Below are 24,290 nucleotides of genomic sequence, written 5' to 3'. Positions count from 1 at the left end.
GTTTTAAACAACAGAAGCTGAGATTATTAATCACTATTCTATAGCAAGGAATTAATTCGGTAACAAACTGCATAGCTATAGAATCATGCAGTAACTGGAGCCTTGCTGATAGCATGGATAAATTGAGGGTTTTATTGTATTGAGATGTCAGTCTTGCATGTCATCACTGCTAAATAATTTTTAAAGGCTTAAAAAGCCCAAAAGGTATCCTGTCCCCATATGAAATTCAAAATTCATTTGTTCCTATCTCCTGGGTGCTATTTTTAGAAATAGCAGAAGAAACAGACAAATCAGTCTAGTAACTATATTCGTGTTTATAGTTTAATCCTATGAAAGGGGGAAGAAGTAAAGCAATTGTAGTCATCTGCAGAAATCGGAATATCCTTAGTAGCATGTTCAGGTTTTCTTTTTGATAAAAATATTCAAATTGGAAAATTGTGTGATCCCTATAGATTTCTCTCTGAGAAAGCAAACCGAGGAACTGCAAATGGATACGGAAGGGGTGTCTGGAGGCAGCCTCTGTGACTGCTGACGGTAACAGCAAGGAAATGATAGGGTGCAAAATATATTGAATAAAGTAAAATATTTTACTTCACACTATTTGCACTAGTTTTGTACTTGTAACATGAAAAAATAAATACAAAAGTGATCCAAACAGCTAGATAAATCTAAATGGTGCAAATCTGGGGAGATCTTGGTTGAGAAAATAAGTGAAACTGCTTTATATTTACTTGAAATCTGCTCCTTGAACTAAGAGCCCTGAAAGAGGAGAACAAAGATAGGATTCCTGCAGGGAGTAGCCTCATATGTAAAAACTATATAGAATGAGGAAACCTCAGCTTTGTGTTCTGCAACTCAGCCCTCGAGTTTTAGACGTTTAGCTCTGGCTTTCTTCAAATATAGGATGCAAATTCAAGAGCATAGTCCTGCCAGTCTGTGCACAGGGCTGAGCAGCACATCTCCTAATAACACTGTAGTTAGATGAAGGGAAGCCCTGAAAATCAAACAAATATAAGCAACCTGTTTTACTACTTGCTCCCTGCCTCCCATTTTATAACCATCCTGATTTTTACAGATTTTACAATTGGGCTCTGCTGGCTCCTTTCAGTCTATCTAAATCCATCAATTGATAAATGTTTTCTTCCTATCTATATCAGAGAAAAAAATGCAGATGTTGTCCACTTTGAGACTCTGCTCTCCATAGCTGGTCATGTGTCTTGGATGAAAAACAGCTACTGGCTGCACTTTCAATGTAAACAGCAGCATGTAAATCTGTATAAGGAGACCATGGAAACAGGGTGCTCCTAGACTCTCTGTTTTTCTGAACTGTATGGCAAAGACAATGTTCTCTGAATCTGTTGGCTACTGATAATCCCCAGTAATACTTTGTAAAAAATAATCTAATGCATGTAACAACATAATAGGAGGGGAGGATGTATTTATATAAATTAACTAAAACATCCTGAAGAATTAATGCATTAAAGTGGTTAGAAAAGCTAGCAGAGAATAAGAGGCATGGAGACCTTCCCCTGTTTGTCAGCATAGACTGTTAAATGGTTGAAGCTGCTGTAGCACTGCGCATGCCAAATAGATGCAAAATAATTTTCAGCACTAGAAAATCACCTGATAGCAATAACTCTAGAGTAATATGTTGTATTCATGTATTTAACTTGTATGTATAAATACTATTATTTAATATTTGTGTGTATGCTTGTATGAATGCATAGCAAAAGAAATAAGAAATTTACTTATTTTACTTATTACCATTACAACTTAGCATTCTCATGGGCAATCTTTCTTGCAACAAACTTTCTCTGTTCTCTTTGAAATTAATGAGAATTAGGCACCTGTATTTCTTTAAAGATCTGGCTTTCGGCATCCAAAGTTAACAAAAAATGTTATTTTGTTTTAAGAAAATGGATTTGTCAGCTCAATTTTTTAATTTAAATTTATAGGAGCAGTCTGTGAAAGAGGTAGAAATCCTGCTCTGTTTGTATTACCTATGTCATGCTGAGTACAGTATTAGGGCAGCAAGTAGTTTTTTCTAACTTTAGCATACACACTAAGGAGACCAGATGCCATTTAGTTTAGATAACTTGGCTTAATTTTTGAGAAAAGCAATTGCTGTTGACAATAATAGTGGCTAGTCAGGATTTTTTTATTTATAGTTATAGCTGTAGGGTTTGTTAAGATGCAGGTCTTGGGGTGAGTACAGATCCTGGCTGAGAAACAGGAGAGAATGGAGGAGCCTGAGAACTCCCATACAGAAACAGCAGAGCCCCTTCATTGTAATTGTGTAACTTCAGAGGCTCTGTAAATTGGATGTGACGTGGTATACGTCTTCTAAAAGAGCTACCAGAATTAAAAAAATAAACTCTTAGGTGAATGTTTGATTTGTAGTGTTTGCTTCACAGTTAATGGTCTCTGTCTCATTCTACTCAATGAGATTTTTCCTTAATTCAACTAATACAGATTTTCCAGATAAACATATGTGCATAAATTAGAATTTCCTTTTCTTTCTATATATATACTACACTTTCCTTTCTGCTGGAATATTTTCACTGTAAACAGAAACAGTTTACCTTGGCCCTGGAATTAACAGTAACTTGGATCTCCTCAATTTACTAATGAAACAGAGTTTGAACTGATATAAAAAAAAAATATTTTTTATATAAAAAAGAGCTCAATAATAATTTTATGGCTAGATTAGCATTGTACTTGGATGACAGGCTGTTCCCTATCTTCTTGTTTCTGATGTTCAGAAAGAAGGATATATTTCTCTATCATTAAGCTCCCAAAAACATCAAAAGACAGTTTCTGGAAGGAGCTTCCAGTATCTGTTATATAGCAATTCTTCAAAGTACTTGCTAGAAACAAATTATGTACCAGCACTGTTTGACAGATTTATTTAGGGATAAATGTACATACTGGTTTGGTAAACAGCTTTTAGTTGCATGCATTCAAGTTGCCTGCTTTGGTCATAAAAGACAAAAATTGGACCTCTTTTATGATAGTCCTAAAGTCATCTCTAATTCAAACCACCTCAGATGGAGAATTGAAGATGAAAAACAAACCCGATTATTTTATCAGTCTTTTTTGAACCTGGTAGATCTTAGACACGTAATAAACCAACTCTGAGTATTTCAGTAATTTATGTACACTTCTACAATAATTGAAAAAAATCTTAGAAATTTTAGCCTACAGGGCAAAACTGCTGGTTTTCTGGGACTAGTGTCTGATTTTCTTGCTCAAGTCTAAAACATTTGACATACTAAAATGTAAATAGAGAAATAATGTTTTAAGAAGGCAGATAAACTTAACATTCCTTCACATTTGATTTTCTTGCTCATTTGTATTTTAAAAAAAAAAGTTGCTATTACTGTTACTAAATCCTCCATCGAATAGAGCAGTTTCCATTGACTGGAGTCCCATTGATATGTGTGTTTCTGGAAACATAATCCATATTGTTTGGCATTCCTGAACTTCAAAACCCCAAACCCCATTACTTCACACCCAATTAGCTATTCTATGTTCTTGAATCAGATCAGTATTTCTAATCTGAGAAATCAGTATTTCTAATCATCTCTTTGGGGTGACCAAGACATTTAAATGCTTAGGGGCAGGTGCCTAGTCCGGAGTGACTGGTGCCATTTCAGGTGCTCAGCATATCCAAAGTGTTTGCACAGGACTGGTGGACATCATGCATGGTCCACGCAGGACCTTGGTCCTTCTGGAGGAGTACCTGCAGTGGTTCCTCTCTGCACCTTCAGCTAAGCCTAAAATATTTGCAGGAACCAGGATCAGCAGGCATTTTTGAGAATATTCTTGCTCCTGACCTATTAATTAAATTTGACCTTATTTAAGCAATAATAGTAACAATGTTCCAAGTAAGTAGCAGTTATTAACTTCCATTAGGCTAAAACCAGTTTCTTCAGCGATGTCCCCAAAAATGACTGTTCTAATTTGGCATGTATCATTTAAGTGGTAATTACTGTGTTAACATTTTAAATGCATGTGGTGCCTTTCATTTTATACAGCAAACCTGCACTAAGTAGAAGTGGGAGTTGAGAGAAATTAATGGATTTTGACTAGACTATTCAGAGCAGGCTAGAAAAGGAAACATTTGAATAGCGGTAAAAAAGAAAAATGTAGTCTGGGTTATTTTTTCATGCAGACAGAACTCAAACGAATTGATTGGATTTTATCTAAGATTTACTAAATTTGCTTTTTGTCCAAGATCAGTCACGAAAATTTTGAGTCCTGAAAGTACGAAGGAAATTGAATAATGTAAAAATGGGATTTAAATTCTTCCAGTGCCTTCTTTTGCATGATAAAATATATGAACTTGCAGGCATACTTACTCATCAGTGGGCATATATGAAAGTAAATATTTTTTAGTGCTTGATACACACCTCCCCCCCCCCCCCCTCCACCCTGCAAATCCTCCCCAAATAAAGATAAAACCTTTTGGCAACTGGGGCAAACTAAAACGTAAAGCATAGTAATTAACATCCATAAGTGTGCTTATGCCATATTTTTATATTTAAAGTTTAAAGAGGGCTCTCTGAAAAACTGCAGCTAATGACCTGCACTTGAATCAGCTTCAGGTGCATCTAGAAATCAAGGGAAAAACAGACTTTGGATGACAACTTTTGCCTGAGCGTTTTACCATACAACTTCTTGATCCCTGATGTAAGGCTTCGTTATGGGGGTAATGGTTAAAAATGTTCAGCAAAAATCTGCAAATAGGAAGAGGTCACAGATGAAGACTGGTAACAACTGCATCCAGTTAAGGTGATTCCAAGATGAGTCCAGTTCAGACCATCCTAGAAAGGCCATTTGCTATGGAAGGTGTCACGATTACATTTTCTGGGGTATTGATTCCAATATACAAAGACTCTTTGTGTGAAAGGTGTAATGAAAAACAATGTATAAATAGTGAAATTACTACATCGGTGCTGCTTGCATCACACACTAGCACATGGATATTTTCTGGGTCTCATCCCAGAAACTGCTGACATAGTATGGTTTAGGAGAGGTATGGGATTCTAAGCAAGTCATTTAATTTGTACTTTGAATCATTCCCTGTCCAATAGCTCTTGTTAAGAAGTCAGTGGATTCCTTACTGCAGTAACTTAAAAGGATATTTGGCAGGTTCCTAAATGTTCCTGTTTAAATAATGTAGAATTAATATCACTGTTTACAACTGTGCGGTTTCTTAAATGTAGAAAACTTTATTTTACAAATGTGCATATGAATTTCTCTGGATGAAGGAAACTATTTTGTCTTTTTTCTTTGGTATATTAAAATGGTACAATGCAGTAACTGTTGAAAGATGGAACGGGATGTCCTCATCTGCACTGACTCATCATTTGTTATGCTCTAACTCTGGAGACTTCTCAGTCTGGACTTGATGCTGCCTCTCTTATGCTATGCCATGTTGTGTCCAGAGGATTACTGAGATACATCCTGTTGAGCTTGTGCTTTGAAATCTCAACATTTCTTTAGTCTGACAAAACCTTCTGAAAGTTGGACTCCACTGACCATCTCTAACAAAAAAAAAAATCAATAGCAGTACATACAAAAGGGATGATAGGGATTTAACAGAATGTAAGTTCCAAAAGTTGCCCAATGAAAAGTAATGGTGCAGTATCACCAGTGTGATCTCAAAAGACATTACATGCAATCTAATACTGTAATTAACTATTTGCAAATCATGAAGTTTTTGGGATGGACTTATTTTGGTTCTTACTGGTTAGGAAGTGAAGGTTAGTAGATTGTGCTTCCTGACCAAGAAGAAGCTGAAGCATTGGAATAAGAATTTTAAAATTGGAATACAGTTAGATTACTAAATCCCATTGTGTGTCATGAGTGTGGATTTTCATAAAACTGAGTCCAAAAATCTAGTTCTGCTGTCCCCTTCAATTGATGGTGCAATTTTGTTAATGCAAATTTTAAGTCAAATAATGGCTCACAAATAAGAGTAGTTCTTACAGAACTTTGTCATACTATAGGGGGCTGTGCACAGCCTAGGCTATGGATTCAAACATGGAAAGTGTGAAGAGTTATCAAAGAACTCTTACAGGATTAAGTGAAATTAATCTTAAAAGCATAAACATGTGTGTGCTGCATCATACCAAGGTCCACCTAGGCTGCTATTTGATGACAGAGGCACACACAAGAGTAAGACCCATAAATACTGGCACTTACCCAGAACACACTCCCGGCTTCCGCAGATCTGTACCTCATGCAGTTCCGGAGCTGGCTGTGGTGTCTTTGTATTGCATGGACAGACTTTCCCCAAGGATTTGTCCACTGATTTTTTTCAAGTCACCGCATCCTGTGGCAATGATTTCACAGGTTCATTGACATTGTCTGAAGAAGTAACTTTGTATTTGTTTTGAACCTTCTAGTTTTAGTCCATGTCCTTTATCTTTTGTATTGGAACAATCAATCCTTTTTCACCTTCTCCATGCCAGTAATGATATTTCTGGATATCTGTCACATCCCTTCTCAGACACTCTTTTTCCAGCCTGAAAAATCTTAGTCTGCTAGCTCAGTTTGAGCTGTCTTTCATCTACTCTTGTCTTTTTCCAATTCTTTGATATTGTCTTCAAGACCAGAAAGTACAATTTTTTCCACAGTAGGCAAGGACAAGGTACACAATAGATTACACATCTAAAAAAATTGTTCTCTATTTTATGTTCTCTCCTTTACATGATAATTCCTAATGTTCTATTTGCTTTTTGACTGCATAAGAGTATCGAGCTGATGTTTTCATAGAGCTATCTCTTACAACTCCAAGAGCTTCTTCAAAAGTAGCCGTAACTAACTCAGAGCCTGTCACTGACTACGTAAAGTCAGAATTGCTTTTTCCTGCATGCGTTTACGCTTACTATCTATTGCCTGGCATCACATAGTGTCATGAGGCTCTTCTGCAACTCTTTGAACCTTTAGTAATTCTTTGAAAGAGCAGAGACCAAGAAAGTATGTTCCATTTATGATCAGCAGGCCATGATTAAGCTTGATCCTATCGCACAACTGAAAACTCAAGGAACCCTGAGTCACAGCTGGAGCCTGTGAAATGAGTCCGTGCCTTCCCAGGTCAATAAAAATCACTAAATTTTGTCCACTATCACTGGACATAAGTCAGGTCTTTAGATAAGCTCAACTGCTAAACTCTTTGAAAAACACAGTAATACTCCTTTTTCTCTGGAAACAATCGCTTACTCTTTTGCTCTGTTATCCCATTTTCAGCCCCCCATTCCTGATTAATGCAACTGAGAAATCAGTAATGATCAAACACCAGCAGCACATCCTGCTTGGAAGTAATCAGCCCTGAGACCAGACTGCAGTGCAAGGACTAGCAGCAAAGACAGCTGGTCATGGGCAGCTTCATTATGGCCAAAGGAAGGCTCTCTGACTTCATGCTGCACACTTTCCATGCAGCTTCTGACACAGTGGACCTCAAAGTACAGTTTACCCACCTCAGTGGCATGTAGTAGGAGCAGATGGGTCAGCACAGCCCAGCTCCATTCACTCCTCTCTAGCAGAGCGAGCAGACAGGTAGCTGATTCTTGCATCAGAAGGCTCTCACCCATGGAATCCTGTAGGGATCAACACCTTTTCTCCTTTTCTTCTGTAATTGCTAAATGCCACTGTGGGCAATAACACACATGTTACCTTCTGCTTTATCTATCATTCATGGTTAAACACTCTGATACCTAAAAGATGAAATAAAGCTGACTGAGCAAGACCAAGACTTGCTGCTATCACCAAGTAACTGTGGGCAAAACCTTCTTTTCATACCTCTGTGGACTTTGCCACAGCAGTAAAAAACAAAACAAAACCCCATGGACTTATGAAACTCCCTTCCTCAGTCAAAAACTGCTTGAGACCATTGCTTTAAGCCATGCACAGACAGAAATTATTACAAATTGGATAAACGATTCTGTAACTTCCCTTTTGAAATTCATGCTCCAGGCAATTTTGTCTGTGGCGGAGGAGACAGAATTAAAGCCAAAAAAAAAAAAGTCTGAAGCATCAAAACCTTTTCTGAACATATTACAAGACGGAAATCTAAAGATAATAGAGGCAGAGCCGAAGGCTGATCAGTGTAGTCTGGGAATTATCCAAAAGTATTGCTTAGCTTCCTGTTAGTTTAGTGATACTTCAGTGGGATATCCATATTCCCCAATGGAAAGCATAGGAATGATGTTTTATCTTTTCTGGCTTCTTTAAAGAGAGACATACAAACGTACATAGGGAGGTAGAAAAATACAAAAAAATATGATCTGTATGAATTAATAGTGTGGTTTTTAAGATGAAAGCTGGTTAATTGAACTAGAACATAACTTAAATATTTCATGTAATTTAATGTATGTGCTCTAAATGCTGATATGAGTAAAACTTTTACACATGAACTGGAGAATACACTATAGAAACAATCCTAATAAGTGAGATATGGAAACAATGACAGACTTTTCTAGTTCTCGTTACCATGATACAGTGGAATACAGCTGCTAACAATCAGATACGCTTACTGTTCGTAATGTAATACATTTGAAGATTCTAATTAGTCATTCCATATGTGTTCTTGATTTGCCTCAGAGATGACAGTAGAAGTCAGGGATGTACGATCTGTTGTTTTGCATTTCCACTGTAATCAGATATTACTACCACTGCTTTAACAGAGAAATTAACTTGTTTACTTAAGTAATGATTTAACTAGTTCAGAGTCAACCACGCTATTTCTGAAGGAGGAGTTATGCAAGTTTCATCCTTACTGTTGAATGTAGAAAAGTAAATACTACAAATGAGCTTAAACAAATAAAATATGCAATCAAATCAACCTTGGAACAAGGGCCACAACATAACTGTGTTGATGTGATGGGAGGGACAGAGAGCTGGGCTCTTCTCCATGGTGCCCAGTGTCAGGCCAAAAGGCAATGGGCACAAACTGAAATATAGGGAATTCTGTTTAAATGTAAGAAAAATATTTCTTGCTGTGAGGGTGGTCAAACACTGGGGCAGGTTGCCCAGAGAGGCTGTGGAATCTCCATCTGTGGAGATGTTAAAAACCCAACTGGACAAGGACCTGAGCAACTTGCTGTGCTTTACCCTGCTTAAAATGGGGGCAGGGAGTGGACTAGACACTCCAGAGGTCCCTCCCAACCTCACCTATCCTGTGATTCTGGTTTCTGTCACCATCTTGCCCTACGCACCTTGTTTGGGTGCAACAGGAGTAGGCTGCTATTGGGGAGGTCAGTGCCCACCTGCCTCATGGCCCCTTGGCACCTGGCTGCCCTTCCCTTGCAGAACAACTCATTCTTCCTGCTCCTGGACAACTTGATTCAAACTCGGAAGGAAATGGAAGAAAATAATGTTCAGAAAGTTTTGATTTCCTGACCTGTTATTTTTTCATGAGGTTCTGCCCAGAACTAGAGGTTTTTTACAACTGTTTTAATTGAAGAGTTGGATGTGGAAGATGAGACCAAGTGTTTTAGGAACAGCTGGGAGTCGGGGTTAGAGTACGCAACTTGTTGGTCAGTTGGGTCTGGAAGGTGAATTGACGAAGCTGATGAACGAGAGTCATGCTGCTTTTCTTACAGGCTTACAGTGATGTAACTTCACCTTTGGGGAATGTTTGTTTTGGTTTGTATCATTGTGAGTGAGATTTTCAGTGGACCCTAAAAGTCTAGAACAAAGTAATAACAAGACTAACACCCTTTTAACAGAACAATCAGGTACATAAAAAAGTGAGCAAAGTGCATAGAGATGTATCAGAGGAGAGAAAGGTTGGGAAAAAAGCAATAAAAGCAGGTGACAGCAAAGGCAAAAAAGATCAACAGCCTATGACAGTCACCTGAAAAGACAAATGAAAAGTGGGTTTTTTTCTTACTGTATTAAGGGTGCATGTTTAGTCTTAACTCCTACTTTCACTCTGCTTTTCATTCAACTGTAAAAAAAAAAAAAACCCAACAAAAAACCACCCACAAGGAGCTGGAAATATCACTTACCCAAACCCTCTTTTTTGCACCTAGCTGAGAGTCTATATGTGAACAGGTAAAGGTGGCTGCAAGAGAAACTAGTCTTCGTTGAAATTTAGAGCAGCACTACGTCTTTAATTACTTTTGGATACTCAGTGGCCTTCCTGAGATGCCATTCCACCAACGCAGCATTACCAAAACACAAGTTTTGATTATCTCATGGCCCTTGCCTATCTGCTCTGCCAGGTTCAGTAGTGACACAATAGGAACTAATTGTTTCAAGCACTTTATGCCTCATAGGATTACCCTATGCTAAATTCATCTTCAACCACTTACTAAGGCAGATAAAAAATGGGAACTTTGATCCTTATCTGTTCTATTATACTCCTTTCCCCTTCTCTACATCAAATAATTATATTGTCTCCAAAAGAATGGTTAGTTCCACTATATTCTGAGGTGTGTGATCTGAACATGGAGATCAAGGGTACTGCAGAAACTTGGTTGTATGGAATTTAGGGTTTGGACATGGATACTAAAATAGCAATGTCCATTTCCTTTGTGTTTATTGAAGCTGAATTTCTTGTACAGAGAGATAGTGATGTAGTGTGATAGCCATGGGTATTTATGCAGGCAATGAAATGTCTTGATTTTCTGCCAGGATATTCTAGTATGTGAACCTCTTTGCAATTAATTGCACAGCCTGAATTCTCAATAGCTCACTGTCAAAGCAGGGGGAGTATTTAAATAGGGTACATTCTTCTCTTTGGTGTGCTGGTGTGCACGCTTATGTACCTTACAGAGAACTGCAGTACTTCAGAGCTTTGGAACTCGAAGAGCAAGAAAACAATTCCAAGATGTGGTCTGGTATGATGCAAACTATCTGCAAAAAAAAAAAGTTTTCAAAATATGCTGGAAATATTAGTTATTGCCTGTTATTTCTGCTGGATGAAAGACTTGAATCTGTATATAAAGTTTGAAAACACTTCTAGGACATTTACTGAATCCCCTTGAAAACTGGATAAGAATAACCAAATTTCATTGTATCTGCAAAATCAGTTATTATTGAAGAGAATGTTCCCAAGATGAATGGAGCACATTTAAATGCACTGTTTGCCCACATACTGTGGACGGGACATGGTATGAATGGAATGAAGCTGTGTCAGGGGAAGTTCAGATTGGACATTAGGAGAAGGTTCTTCACTGAGAGGGTGGTCGGTCACTGGAACAGGCTCCCCAGGGAAGTGGTCACGACACCAAGCCTATCGGAGCTCAAGGAGTGTCTGGACAATGCTCTTAGTCATATGCTTTAGTTTTAGGTAGCCTTGCGAGGAGCAGCAAGTTGGACTTGATGATCCTTATGGGTCCCTTCCAACTCGAGATATTCTATGATTCTAGGACTATCTCCTGCTTTTACCCTCAAATCCATGTTCCCTTGTGCAACACAATGCAAACCAGGTGGTTATTATCCTCCATCAAAAGATCATTCCACTTACATGTGCATATCAGTGTATCACTTGCCAACAGAAAGAATGGGGCAGAGCAAATACAAGTTATTATTTTTAATATTAATAACCTTACGTACTATGTGCAAAATGTGTAATTAAAAAAGTGCTACATATGTTCTGTGCACAAACATGCATTCCCATGCTTGTGGAGGGACAGGGAGAGGAGGTTTAGGAGCTATCCTCTTGCCACAGGACCCACTGCCTTTTTAGCACGTACAGTGCAACATGCGTGCACAGTGATGGTGACCTCTGCCCACAAAACATACGTTGTCATTAATGACAGGCACGATAGCTGATCTCAGTATGCCTTGAGGCTGCAATTCTGCCCCGCAGCTCCGTGGCATGGGCTGGGGGAGCAATTTCCTGTCGTTCTACTTGTTGAAGATGGAAATACATTTGTAGTAAGCTTTATCTCAAGGTTTGTATAATGGATTTATTTTCAGTACAAATTTTTGTTTTTGTCATGATGAACTACAGTGTGAAGTGGAGGAAAGAATGAGATGATATAGGTTATTGTTATAGTGTGGATTATTATCTTTCCTTCTCATTCCTTGTGTCTTACCAGCTAGACTCTGTTCCTACATTACAAATTGTCATCCTGTGTTTGGTAAACACCTTGAAGCAATGCTGTGTTTTATGGTGTTATCTATAGGATAACATGAGAGGGTGGCTTGCAGTGCTGCCTGTTGTCCTCTCTGGGTTCTCCATGTTTTTCTGCAACTGTTTCAGGGAAATTTTTCACCTTTTGACCAGCTAACTTCTCATCTCAAATAATTGTACAACCATGATCTCCCTGACAACAAACTTTGTAATGCAGATGCATTAGAAAAGCCTCTAACTTATTTGTTCCATGTTTGGATCTACATAAATCCAAACAAAAGTATCATTTTGTATTGCATTTCAACCTTAAGAGTAGGTAGGAGCATTGGTGTCATGCTTTCACCTCTAACCAGCTGGGGAACAGCCTGCTCTGGCAGGGCTGTACCAGCAAAGGGCGGATTAAAGATCCCCTGCACTGCACGGGATATCCAGAGCTACCTATCAAGAGAAATGGCACTAGGAAAAAAAAAAACCAAACAAAACCCAAACCAGAAGCTAAAACCTACAAGCAGATCCTCTCTCCGGACTGCAGAAGAGAGAAACTGGGACCGTTTTGAACTGCCCTGGAGATGGCAGCATTGAGCAATTTATTTTTTAGACTTGGCTTGCGACACTTGTCTTGTTTCCTACTTAGGAGGTGAAAGTTATGCGTACGGTACGTTTCAGCCCTGTAAACAGCAGATCACGTTGAATATTCAGTTTAATTTAGCATATGATGATGCGGGGAAATAGAGTTAACTGCTTTACACTACACGGGAAAAACTCATCCGGGGCTCCTTCCTCGACCACCCTGCCGCCCACCACGGAGCCAGTGCCAAACCTCCCGCTCCTCGCCAGGTCTCTATTGGGGGAACGACGGCCCTGGCAGCGCCGGGGACGCGCCGCTCCGGGCCACGTATTAGCCGGAAGCGGTTCCCGAGGAGCGGAACGAGCCCCAGCCGGGCGGGGAGAGAACGCACGCCCAGCGGCCTGCCGCCGCCCGCCGAGCCCCTCCCGGCCCCGCCGCTCCCCGGGCGGCGGCAGCCACCCCATCGCCGGCGGCCGCGGCTTCCCGCTCCCCTCACGGCGGCCCGCTCCGGCGGCGGGCGCGCGGCTGCCTCGCCCTGAGGGGCGGCGGCTCCGCGCTCGGGCCTGCCCCGCCGTGCGGGGCCGGCGACAAGGGCTGCGGGAAGGAAGGCGGGAGGAGGCTTTCCGCCTCGCCGGGCCCGCCGCGGCGAAAGCCGCCACACTGCAGAGCCTGCCGGCGGCTGTTATAAATAACACGCCGCTGAATGGCGTCTACGCCTCCTTACTACGCGCCGCGGCACAGCCTGGCCGGGCACCGCCCCCCGCCGCCGCCGTGACGGGCAGGCGGCGGCACCAATGGGGGCGCGGCCCCCGGCGGGCGGTGCGGCGCGGGGCCGGGCCCGGCGGTGGCGGCCCCCGCGGCCGCGCTGAATGAGGGCAGGGAGGGAGGGCGGGGAGCGCCGGGGCGGGCCGCGGGGCCGGGCTGGCCGGGAGCCTGGCGGCGGCGGCGGCGGCTCCGGGGATGGTCCACGCACTGGCGCCGTCACGTGTTGTTCTCCTTGGAGTGAGCCTGAGCCGTGGCGGCGGCGGGCGGAGGGGGCTGGACTGGCGAGCGCGGCCCCCGCCGCCTGTTTTGGTGCGGGGCGCCGGGAAACTCCGTGAAGAAGCCGGCGGAGAGGGAGTCGCCGCGGCGGTGCCCGCTCCCCCGCCGGCCTGGGGCACGGGAGGGGGCCGCGCCGCCGGCCGCTGAGGCGCTGCCGACTGGAATGAAGAGGAGGAGGAAGAGAGGATGTTCCTTCGGCACTCGGGCTGCCTCCCCTCCCGCCGCTGCCGGGCTGCGCCGTGTGTGGAAATGGCACTTTCCCTGCCTAACGAGATGGGACTGAATGGGGTCGCCAGCCTCCTCCGCACGCACGAGCGGGAGAAGCAGCAGCAACCTCAGCGCTGATATTTGGGGAAGGGGGGGTGTGTTGTGGGCGGCTTTTTTTTTTTTTTTTTGTTTTCTCTTTTTTTGGGGAGGGGGGAGAGGAGGGGAAAGCAGCGTGTATTTTTGGGTGCAAACCCCGGACTTTGCAAAACAATCTCCGCCCCCAAGAGAATATTTAATCTGCGACAGAAATCGCTACTCGCGGAGGCAAACTTGAGACGGGGAAGGGGTGCAGGGAGCGGAGGAAGGGGACCCCCGCCCCGCTCCCGGCCCCAGCGGAGCCCGACCCCTGCAAGGGAAGATGCGTTTCTCTTTCCCGGCGGCTGCTCTTGGGACGAGACTTTCGTCTGGACTGATCGGGACTGGACTTTTTAAGGACGTGCTTACCCATCTAAGGGCGATTTGGGCATAAACAGCAACGCAAACTCTGATTTGGTGCTGGAAGCTGCCTCTGCCACTGAACAGCTGCTCTCACCCTGCTTCTGTCCCTCCCCGTCCCGCTCTCAAAAGAGGATCCCGAGCTATTTTGCTTCTTTTTTTCTTTTTTTTTTTAATTGTTGTTGCATGAATTTTATTTTAGGTGGTTGTCTTTTCCGGCTGGCTTGGCTGTTTTGGGGTCTTGCGGACTGCTAGCTGTAGTAACAGCTCCACCGCCTCACATCATGGCTAGTCCCACAGATAATAATGAGGGCTTCTTCTCAGATGTCAGAAAGGTGGGTTACTTGCGCAAACCCAAGAGCATGCATAAACGCTTTTTCGTGCTGAGGGCAGCCAGCGAGTCTGGACCTGCCCGGCTGGAGTATTACGAGAATGAGAAGAAATGGAGACACAAGTCAGGGGCCCCCAAGCGCTCCATCCCACTAGAAAGCTGCTTCAACATCAACAAACGGGCTGACTCCAAGAACAAGCACCTGGTGGCCCTCTACACCAAGGACGAGCACTTTGCCATTGCAGCTGACAGCGAGCCTGAACAGGAGAGCTGGTACCAAGCGCTGCTGCAGCTGCACAACAGGGCCAAGGGCCACCACCAGCTCCATCACCATCACCACCACCACCACAGCGACGTCACCTTTGGAGGCAGCAACGCGGGACTGGGGGAAGCAGGTGAGGACAGCTATGGTGAGCTAGCCCCTGGCCCAGCTTTTAAGGAAGTTTGGCAAGTAATTCTGAAGCCTAAGGGCCTAGGCCAGACAAAGAACCTGATTGGCATCTACCGCCTGTGCCTGACTAACAAGACCATCAGCTTTGTGAAGCTGAATTCAGATGCGGCTGCTGTGGTGCTGCAGCTGCTCAATATCCGCCGCTGTGGTCACTCCGAGAACTTCTTCTTCATTGAGGTGGGGCGCTCGGCTGTCACTGGGCCCGGTGAGTTCTGGATGCAGGTGGATGACTCGGTGGTGGCGCAGAACATGCATGAAACCATCCTGGAGGCCATGCGAGCCATGAGCGAGGAATTCCGGCCCCGCAGCAAGAGCCAGTCCTCCTCAAACTGTTCCAACCCCATCTCTGTGCCCCTTCGCAGCAGGCACCACGTCAACAACCCTCCACCCAGCCAAGTGGGGCTCAGTCGCCGGTCCAGGACCGAGAGCGTCACGGCCACCTCTCCTGCTGGTGGTGGGGGTGGAAGTACAGGGGGCAAACCCAGCTCTTTCCGGGTTCGAGCATCGAGCGACGGGGAAGGTACGATGTCGAGGCCTGCCTCTGTGGATGGTAGCCCAGTTAGTCCCAGTGCCAACCGGACCCATTCACATAGACACCGTGGCAACTCCAGGCTCCATCCTCCGCTCAACCACAGCCGGTCCATCCCAATGCCTTCCTCGCGCTGCTCTCCTTCAGCCACCAGTCCAGTCAGCCTGTCATCCAGCAGCACTAGTGGCCACGGCTCCACCTCGGACTGCCTGTTTCCACGAAGATCTAGTGCTTCGGTTTCCGGCTCCCCTAGTGATGGCGGATTTATTTCTTCTGATGAGTATGGTTCCAGCCCGTGTGACTTCCGCAGCTCTTTTCGCAGTGTGACCCCAGATTCGTTGGGACACACCCCGCCAGCTCGGGGCGATGAAGAGCTCAACTACATCTGCATGGGGGGGAAGGCCAACTCCTCTTGCTGCAGCCTGGCAGCCCCCAATGGCCACTTCATCCCACGCACCTGCCACCCACAGCAGCAGCCCCGCTACCCTAGTATGCCGTGCTGTCCTCGAGGTGGTAGTGAGGAGGTTGCTGACTTGGAGAAGGCATTCAGGAAGCGGACTCACTCTGCAGGCACTTCGCCCACCATCTCTCACCAGAAGACACCCTCACAGTCTTCGGTGGCCTCCATTGAGGAGTACACGGAGATGCTGCCTTCTTACCCCTGTGGCGGCAGCCGGCTGCCCTCCTACCGGCACTCAGCCTTTGTGCCCACTCACTCCTACCCAGAGGAGTGTCTGGAGATGCACCACCTGGACAGCGGCCATCATCGGACCAACTCCGCCCCGCACACGGATGACGGCTACATGCCCATGTCACCTGGCGTAGCCCCTGTGCCCAGCGGTGGGGGGCCCCCCAAGGGTGGTGACTACATGCCCATGAGTCCTAAAAGTGTGTCGGCCCCACAGCAGATCATCAACCCTGGCAGGGGGGGCCGCCACCCTCCAGCCACGGTGGACTCCAACGGCTACATGATGATGTCCCCCAGCGGCAGCTACTCCCCTGACAGCGGCTCTGCAGGCTACGGCAAGATCTGGACAAATGGTGCCGGCCACCACCCAAAACTCTCGGTGGAGAGCAACGAAGGGAAGCTCCCCTGTGGTGGCAGCGACTACATCAACATGTCCCCAGCCAGCGGCTCCACCACGAGCACCCCGCCTGACTGCTACTTCGGGGGCGCAGGGCAGCCGGGCGTTGAGGAGGCCGCCACCGCGGCCCACCACAAACCCATCTACTCCTACTTCTCGCTGCCACGCTCCTTCAAGCACGTGCACCGGCGGGGCGGCAGCGGGCCGGCGGTGGCGGGCGAGGAGGGCAGCCCCCAGCCCCGCATCGCTCTCGGCTCCGGCCGCCTCCTCTACGCCGCCGAGGACTCATCCTCTTCCACCAGCAGCGACAGCCTGGGCGGCAGTGGCGGTGGTGGCACCGAGGGCGGCCCCCCGCCGCAAGCGCAGCCCCCGCGCAAGGTGGACACGGCCGTGCAGACCAAGGGCCGCCTGGCGCGACCCACGCGCCTGTCGCTGGGCGGCCCCAAGGCCAGCACCCTGCCGCGGGCCCGGGAGCAGCCCCCGCTCCTCCTGCCCCCGGAGCCCAAGAGCCCCGGCGAGTACGTCAACATCGAGTTCATCGCCGGCGAGAAGCCGGCCTTCCCCTCGGCCGCCCTGGGGCTGGGCTTGCCGCCGCCGCCGGGCAACGAGGGTGCCGAGGACTACATGAACATGGAGCTGGGGCCGCCGCGGGCCCCCTGCCCCGCCGGCTTCGCCGCCGCGCGGGCGGCCCCCGCGGCCCGGCCCGGCCGAGGCGCGGCCCCCGGCGGCCGGGACTACGTGACGATGCAGCTGGGGGGCGCCGCCGCCGCCGGGGGCTCCTGTTCGGACTGCGCCGACAGCCCTTCCCCCTGCTCGCCCGCCCTCCTGCTCAGCTACGCCGACGTGCGGGCGGGCCGCTCCGCCGCCGAGAAGCCCCCGCCGGCGGCGGCGGCGACGACGGCGGCGGCGACGGCTTCCCCGGAGCTGCCGCGGCCGCCGGCCGAGCTGTCGGCGGCGCCGCCGCGCTCCTCCTCCCTGCTCGGGGGCCCCGGCGCGGGCAGCGCCTTCACCCGCGTCAGCCTCAGCCCCGGCCGCAACCAGAGCGCCAAGGTGATCCGCGCCGACCCGCAGGGCGGCCGGCGGCGGCACAGCTCCGAGACCTTCTCGTCCACGCCGAGCGCCGCCCGCGGAGCGGCGGGCGGCGGCGGCGGGCTCGGGGCGCCCTTCCCCTGCGGCGGCGCGGGGGGCGCCGAGGAGGTGAAGCGCCACAGCTCGGCCTCCTTCGAGAACGTCTGGCTGCGGCCCGCCGCGGGGGAGGCGGCCGGCGCCCCCGCTGCCCGCCGGGAGCCGGGGGCCGCGCCCGCCCTGGAGAACGGGCTCAACTACATCGACCTGGACTTGGTGAAGGACTTCAGTCACCGCCGCCACCACCACTTCCACCCCCCCGCCGAGGGCGCCGCTCTGCCGGGGGGGAAGCAGCCGCCGCCGCCGAAGCCCCCTGGCCAGCCTCGCGGGAGCGGCCACTCCAGCGACGACTTAAGCGCGTACGCCAGCATCAGCTTCCAGAAGCGGGAGGAGATGTAGGAGCCGGGCGCCCGCCGGGGAAGGTGAGCCGGGGGCGGGGCGGGGGGAGCCGCGGCTCCGCTCGGGCAGTTCAGCGGCCCCGGGCGTCTCTGTGAGGGGAGAGGGCCGAGGTGGGGGCCGAGGGGCGGCGGCCCGAGGCTGCTCGTTGTGACTCCTTCACGTGGGGACTGCCAGCTCGCAGAGCGTGGTCCGGCAGGGCGGGCTGGCGGCGTGTGGCATCCTTCCCCGGGAGGCTTCGGGGGGTGCCGCAGCCCGAGCAGCGGTGGCTGTGACACGTTAGGTTGGTTTCGTTGTGCGTTTTGGCCTTAATATCTGTAGCGTGTTTTAGTGGCAAAAGCATCCAGGAGCACAGCATCCCTGCCGGTGTCCCAGCTGCTGGCCCCCAGCTGCACTGGCCGGGGGAGTTCCTTCCAAAGCACGCTTGGATGCTCCTGTTCGGACGGGGATATGATACCGTGCTTACCGTGTTGCCACATTTCTTTACTTTTCAGAATTAAGCGTGCTTCGAAAGTGTGTGTAGGGAGGGAAAAAGCGAGTTAGCTATAGCATAGGGCTGGAAACAGGAAACTCCCATTGTAATCTTAGTTTGGTCAGTAATCGCTCTTGTGGCCAAGGGTAAAGCAGTCAATCATGCCAGCTCTTGCTTTGCCCATGTGCAAAACACAGCTAATGGCATCTACCTCACAGGGCTGTGGTGAGTGTTAATTCAGTTTTGTTTGGAAGGTGCTTTGAATTTGGCAACAGACTTCAAAGCCTTCAGAGCATTATATCTGTCACTTGTGTTTCCGCTGATACTAAGTGTGACTGTCCCATGCTCACAACAGTGTTACCAACTGCATAAGAAACAGGCCACATGAACTGTGTCTTTGGCGTTGACCAATGTGTTCTATTTTTCGTTGAAGCTCTTCATTTTTAATTTGGGAAAAACTTCTGCTAGGCCGTTGCATGTTGATTACAGGCATGTAAGATGAGTAGAAGCATTGTTGCAAGCAATGTGATGTTTCTGCTACCTGGAAACTTATTGCAGCACATAACAAATATATCTTGTTTAGAGCTCACGAAGTACAGTGCACCTGTGTGAGCCCTTTCATGGAAGGTGAAGACCGTTTTGGTGCAGCCAAGCACTAGTAGATATCTACCCAGTTAATCTAGTTGCAACGCTCGATTTTAGCCGTTTTCTACATACTTGAGCAGCAGCAATCACAGTAGTTTAAGTAGTTGTTATGAACATGTGCAATGGCGTTAGGGGATGAATCTCATACCACTGTTTACATCGTAAGTTAACGATGTAAGTAAGTAAACTTACTAGTTGTATTGCTTGTTCGCTTGGCTCAAGGGAGCGCTGAGGGCTGGTCTTGGTACGATGCCTGGGATCATTTTTTATGTGTTTTCCATCCTTATAACCTGAACAAAAGCAAAGCAATCTCTTCGCATTTGCTACTTAGCACTTGCTGCTGTTGCCTGTTAGAGCAATGCAATATTAGGTGTTAGGCTTACGTGACCTATGAATACCAGGTTAATTTCAAAGTTTGAGGTAAGGTTTAAGATCAGCGCAGATATTGCTGGGCTGGTTCAAATGGTAACTGTGGGAAATGATTATTTTTGTGGATATCTGACAGGAGCGTGCTGGCTGTCAGAATACGTTGTCTGTCACCAGACTTACACTGCCACACCCTTTCTCTGCTCTGGGATGTGCTTGCAAGAGCCTGTCTAAACTGTCTTTGAGACGCCTCTCGTTACCCTGGGAATCCATATCTGCTTAGGGCAGCGTTGGTGTTATGAACTCTTCAGGAGGGGATTTTTGCCAGAGGATGCAGCATGTTGTGCTGTAAGTCACATTGCTAGGAGCATTACTTTTTTTTTTTCCCCCTGTTGTGTGCTAAGATTGAGGGAGCAAGTGTGAGAGAAAATCCTCTGTCAGTGTGTGGATAAATAATTAACGTGTGCAAGACTATGAGAATGCAGGTCTGGGGGGAGCAGTGTCGTAACTGTTTACCGACACAGATTTTTTCCAAATGCACTGTTTACTTTTGCTGTAGACAACTTACTTAATTGACCCTGTGTGTCATCTTTAACATAAAAGCTGTGGCAATGCTCTCCATTGTGGTGGTAGGTAGATACCTGCTGTGATCATGCTGTTCAGTGGAGGATCAGGACGTGGAAGACCTGATACAAGAACATGCTGAAAAATATTATGCAGATGTTTTTCAGAGCAGCATTGTGAAAGGTAGTGTCTAATAGAGTAATTGCTGTTTGAAGTCAGTTCTTATTTCCCAAAATTAGGATTTGACTGCGCAAGCACAGCTGCTTCTGGGAGGCAGGGGAAGAGTCAGGCTATAATTATATAGGGAGTTTGTAGCCCTGGCTGTTCCCTTTCCCTTCCCACTCTAAAGCTGTGTTAGTTGCTTGTAGCTTTCTCAGACATTAACCCTTTGGACTCTTATTTCCCAGGCTAGATTTCTCACCATCAGCTGAAACTTTCCTCGCAAAATTTAGCCCGACTAGCTCATCTGTTGCTGAGCGTGTTAAGAAAAAAAAAACCAACAAGGTTTTGTCCATGTTAAACCATTTTTACAGCTGTTTTTTGACACGTCCTTGTACCTTTTTTGCTTTGGAGGTGGAACTTAGGTTTGGCAGGGGAATCTGCCCATGTAGGTTATACCTTATGTCATTCTTGAGAAAATCTGCCTGGAGGTGAGTGATTTACAGGCCTGCAAACAGTCTGTTTGCACATGCCTGAAAAAGTTGTTGAGCACCTTCAGCTAAACCCTTCTCCTGAAAACTCCATGTGCAGTGAGGGTGCTCCCGTTCCCCAAAGCTTTGCATGCCATTTCCAATGAGCAGCCAAGTGGGCTGTGCTGCCTCAGCCTCGGCCAGCTTCCCCCCGTGCTCCTTCTGGCAGGTGAGGCTGTTCAGGCTATGGCTGAGAGTGGGGAGGCTCAGTCGTTTCTCCTGTTGGTGTCTGAGCAACGTGAAAGAGGAAGGAAAAGCTACTTGGTGTGTTTGCAGGTATGGCAGGGAGGAGAAAACATCTGGACCTGGGAAGGGAGAGGTGAAGCTGCAGGTATCAGAACAAGGGATGGAGAAGGCTGCATTAAGTACCCTTTCTTTGCTCTCCATCTCTTTCGTGGGTTATTATTTACACTTTTAATCTCAGAAGTGGCAAAGGGACTGCACGTGCTCTTTTTTTTTTTTTTTTCCCCTCCTCTCCATAGAGCAGCCTTCCACCCCACCCCAAATGCCAAAACTATCTGGATAACTCTTGTTTTATCCAGTCTGGAATTTTCTGTTGTTCCAGAGTACAAGACAAGGACCCCAAATGTTGGCCATTCATCTCCTAATGGGTAAAATGATTGTTGCTGCTTTGCTGCCAGCTAGCTAACTCCTCTCCTCTTCCCTGCTCCCCTGTCCTCCCTGCCAGCCGCCTCCAAGTTGCTCAGGCATTACATTCTGAAGTATTTTTAACCTCTTTCAAGTGTACTTATTTCTCCTAACATTAAAGATACTGGCTGAAATAATCACAATGCTTTCCAAATTTAATTAAAAAATATTTCTCTTGCACCCACAGCATTCCTCTGCACTCTCCAATCCCATTGCCTTCCCTGTCATATATTCTTGGCTGTTTCCTAACAGCTGGCCCTACCCTAGCCTTTCTAGCTCTCTTCTCTCATCCTGTTAAAAGTGCAGCAGTTTCAATGCAATCCTGCATGCTCCCCTGCCCAAACGCTTCCCTCTACTTCAGAGAATTGGGTGCTGTTGTGCGTGCCTAGCCTAGCTGGTGACTCTTTGGTGCTTGGATCCTCTGAGGAGTGGACTTTTATGCTGTAGCTGGAAGGCCACATTGCTGCAGTGGCCAAATCATGCTGGGAAACACCAGCCTATGACATGGAGAAAGTGAGGCAAGAGCTAGGGAGGGGGGAGAGAAGTGTTGCTGTAAGGCATTTTCCTCTTGCTTAGAGTTTTGCATGCACAGATGTGGTGGGTTGACCCTGGCTGGATGCCAGGTGCCCACCAAAGCTGCTCTGTCACTCCCCCTCCTCAGCTGGACAGGGGAGATGTCTGGTTTAACCCCAGCCAGCAACTAAGCACCACACAGCTGCTTCCCCCTTCCCCCTCCCAGTGGGATGGGGAGGAGGGGAAAAAAAAGGTAGAACTCGTGGGTTGAAATAAGAACCGTTTAGTAAGTAAAGTAAAATAAAATATGCTACTAACTAATAATAATAATATAATAATTGTAATGAAAAGGAATATAGGGGAAAAAAAAAGATAAATAAAACCCAAGAAAAGACAAGTGATGCACAATGCAATTGCTCACCACCCGCTGACTGATGCCCGAGCAGCGATCCACCCCTCCCGGCCAACTCCCGCCTGTTTACATACTGGGCATGACGTTCCATGGTATGGAATACCCCTTTGGCTAGTTCAGGTCAGCTGCCCCGGCTCTGCTCCCTCCCAGCTCCTTGCACACCTGCTTGCTGGCAGAGCATGGGAAACTGAAAAATCCTTAACTTAAGATAAACGCTACTTAGCAACAGCTAAAACATCAGAGTGTTATCAACATTATTCTCACCCTAAATCCAAAACACAGCACTGTACCAGCTACTAAGAGAATTAACTCTATCCCAGCCGAAACCAGGACAGGAGGGAAAATATAATGAAAGGGTCGTCGATCGAGATGAGGACAGGGAGAGATCACTCACCAATTACTGTCACAGGCAAAACAGACTCGACTAGGGGAAATTAGTTTAATTTATTACCAATAAAATCAGAGCAGGATGATGAGAAATAAAAACTAAATCTTAAAACACTTCCCCCTCCACCCCTCCCTTCTTCCCGGGCTCAACTTTACTCCCAAGTTCTCTACCTCCTGCCCCCCAGCAGCACAGGGGGACGGGAATGGGGATTTGGGTCAGTTCATCACATGTTTTTTCTGCTGCTCCTTCCTCCTCAGGGGGAGGACTCCTCACACTCTTCCCCTGCTCCAGCGTGGGGTCCCTCCCACAGGAGACAGTCCTCCACGAACTTCTCCAACGTGAGTCCTTCCCACGGGCTGCAGTTCTTCACGAACGGCTCCAGCGTGGGTCCCTTCCACGGGGTGCAGTCTTTCAGGAACAGACTGCTCCAGCGTGGGTCCCCCCGCGGGGTCACAAGCCCTGCCAGCAAACCTGCTCCAGCCTGGGCTTCTCGGTCCACAGGTCCTGCCAGGAGCCTGCTCCAGTGCGGGCTTCCCATGGGGTCACAGCCTCCTTCGGGCGCATCCACCTGCTCTGGTGTGGGGTCCTCCACGGGCTGCAGGTGGATATCTGCTCCACCGTGGACTTCCATGGGCTGCAGGGGGACAGCCTGCCTCACCATGGTCTTTACCACAGGCTGCAGGGAAATTGCTGCTCCGGTGCCTGGAGCACCTCCTCACTGATCTTGGTATCTGCAGAGTTGTTTCTCTCTCATATTCTCACTCCTCTCTTCTGACTGCTGCTGGTGTTGCGCAGGGTTTTGCCCCCCTTCTTAAATCTGTTATCCCAGAGGCGCAACCACTGTCGCTGACAGGTTTGGCCTTGGCCAACGGCGGGTCCATCTTGGAGCCGCTGGCATTGGCTCTGTTGGTCACAGGGGAAGCTTCTGGCAGCTTCTCACAGAAGCCACCCCTGTAGCTCCCCCGCTACCAAAATGGCCGTGCAAGCCCATTACAACAGATGAGCAGATGTTGTGGATATGTTGTGGATCCTGCTTTTGGGATTGCTGTGAGAAGAGAAGGCTCCTAGAATGAGCAGGGGTTTTGAAGATGAACTGCTGATAGCTTGTGTTCTGTGAGTATATAGTCAAAAAATATTCCAAAAAGGAAACCATTAGACGTTGGCTCCTGAGGAACAGGAAAGGCTGTAGTAGGATAATAGCATGAATCCAGGTATGTGGCTTTGATCTCCGAAGCTTCAAAGCAAAGCCATTATTCCCCTACCTCATTTCC

The 24,290-nt window shown here is 47.5% G+C and overlaps 1 protein-coding gene across 2 annotated transcripts in view; it reads left to right on the top strand.

Annotated features, from left to right (window-relative positions):
- Positions 1-14,656: 14,656 nt before the first annotated feature.
- Positions 14,657-24,290, top strand: part of IRS1 (insulin receptor substrate 1) — a 57,270-nt gene continuing 47,636 nt past the window's right edge. Inside the window, exon 1 of one of the 2 annotated variants that reach the window (XM_050902399.1) lies at positions 14,657-18,348. In XM_050902399.1, coding sequence (XP_050758356.1) covers positions 14,690-18,325 — 3,636 coding nt within the window. In that variant the 5' untranslated portion in view covers positions 14,657-14,689 and the 3' untranslated portion in view covers positions 18,326-18,348. The remainder of the gene's footprint in view (positions 18,349-24,290) is intronic. The other variant, XM_050902398.1, reaches the window with a different exon arrangement.

The sequence above is a fragment of the Gymnogyps californianus genome, chromosome 10, assembly GCF_018139145.2.
Source record: "Gymnogyps californianus isolate 813 chromosome 10, ASM1813914v2, whole genome shotgun sequence".
NCBI classification, from domain to species: domain Eukaryota; kingdom Metazoa; phylum Chordata; class Aves; order Accipitriformes; family Cathartidae; genus Gymnogyps; species Gymnogyps californianus.
The sequence above is the reverse complement of the archived record's forward strand: the minus strand, read 5'-3'. Positions and strand labels throughout refer to the sequence as shown.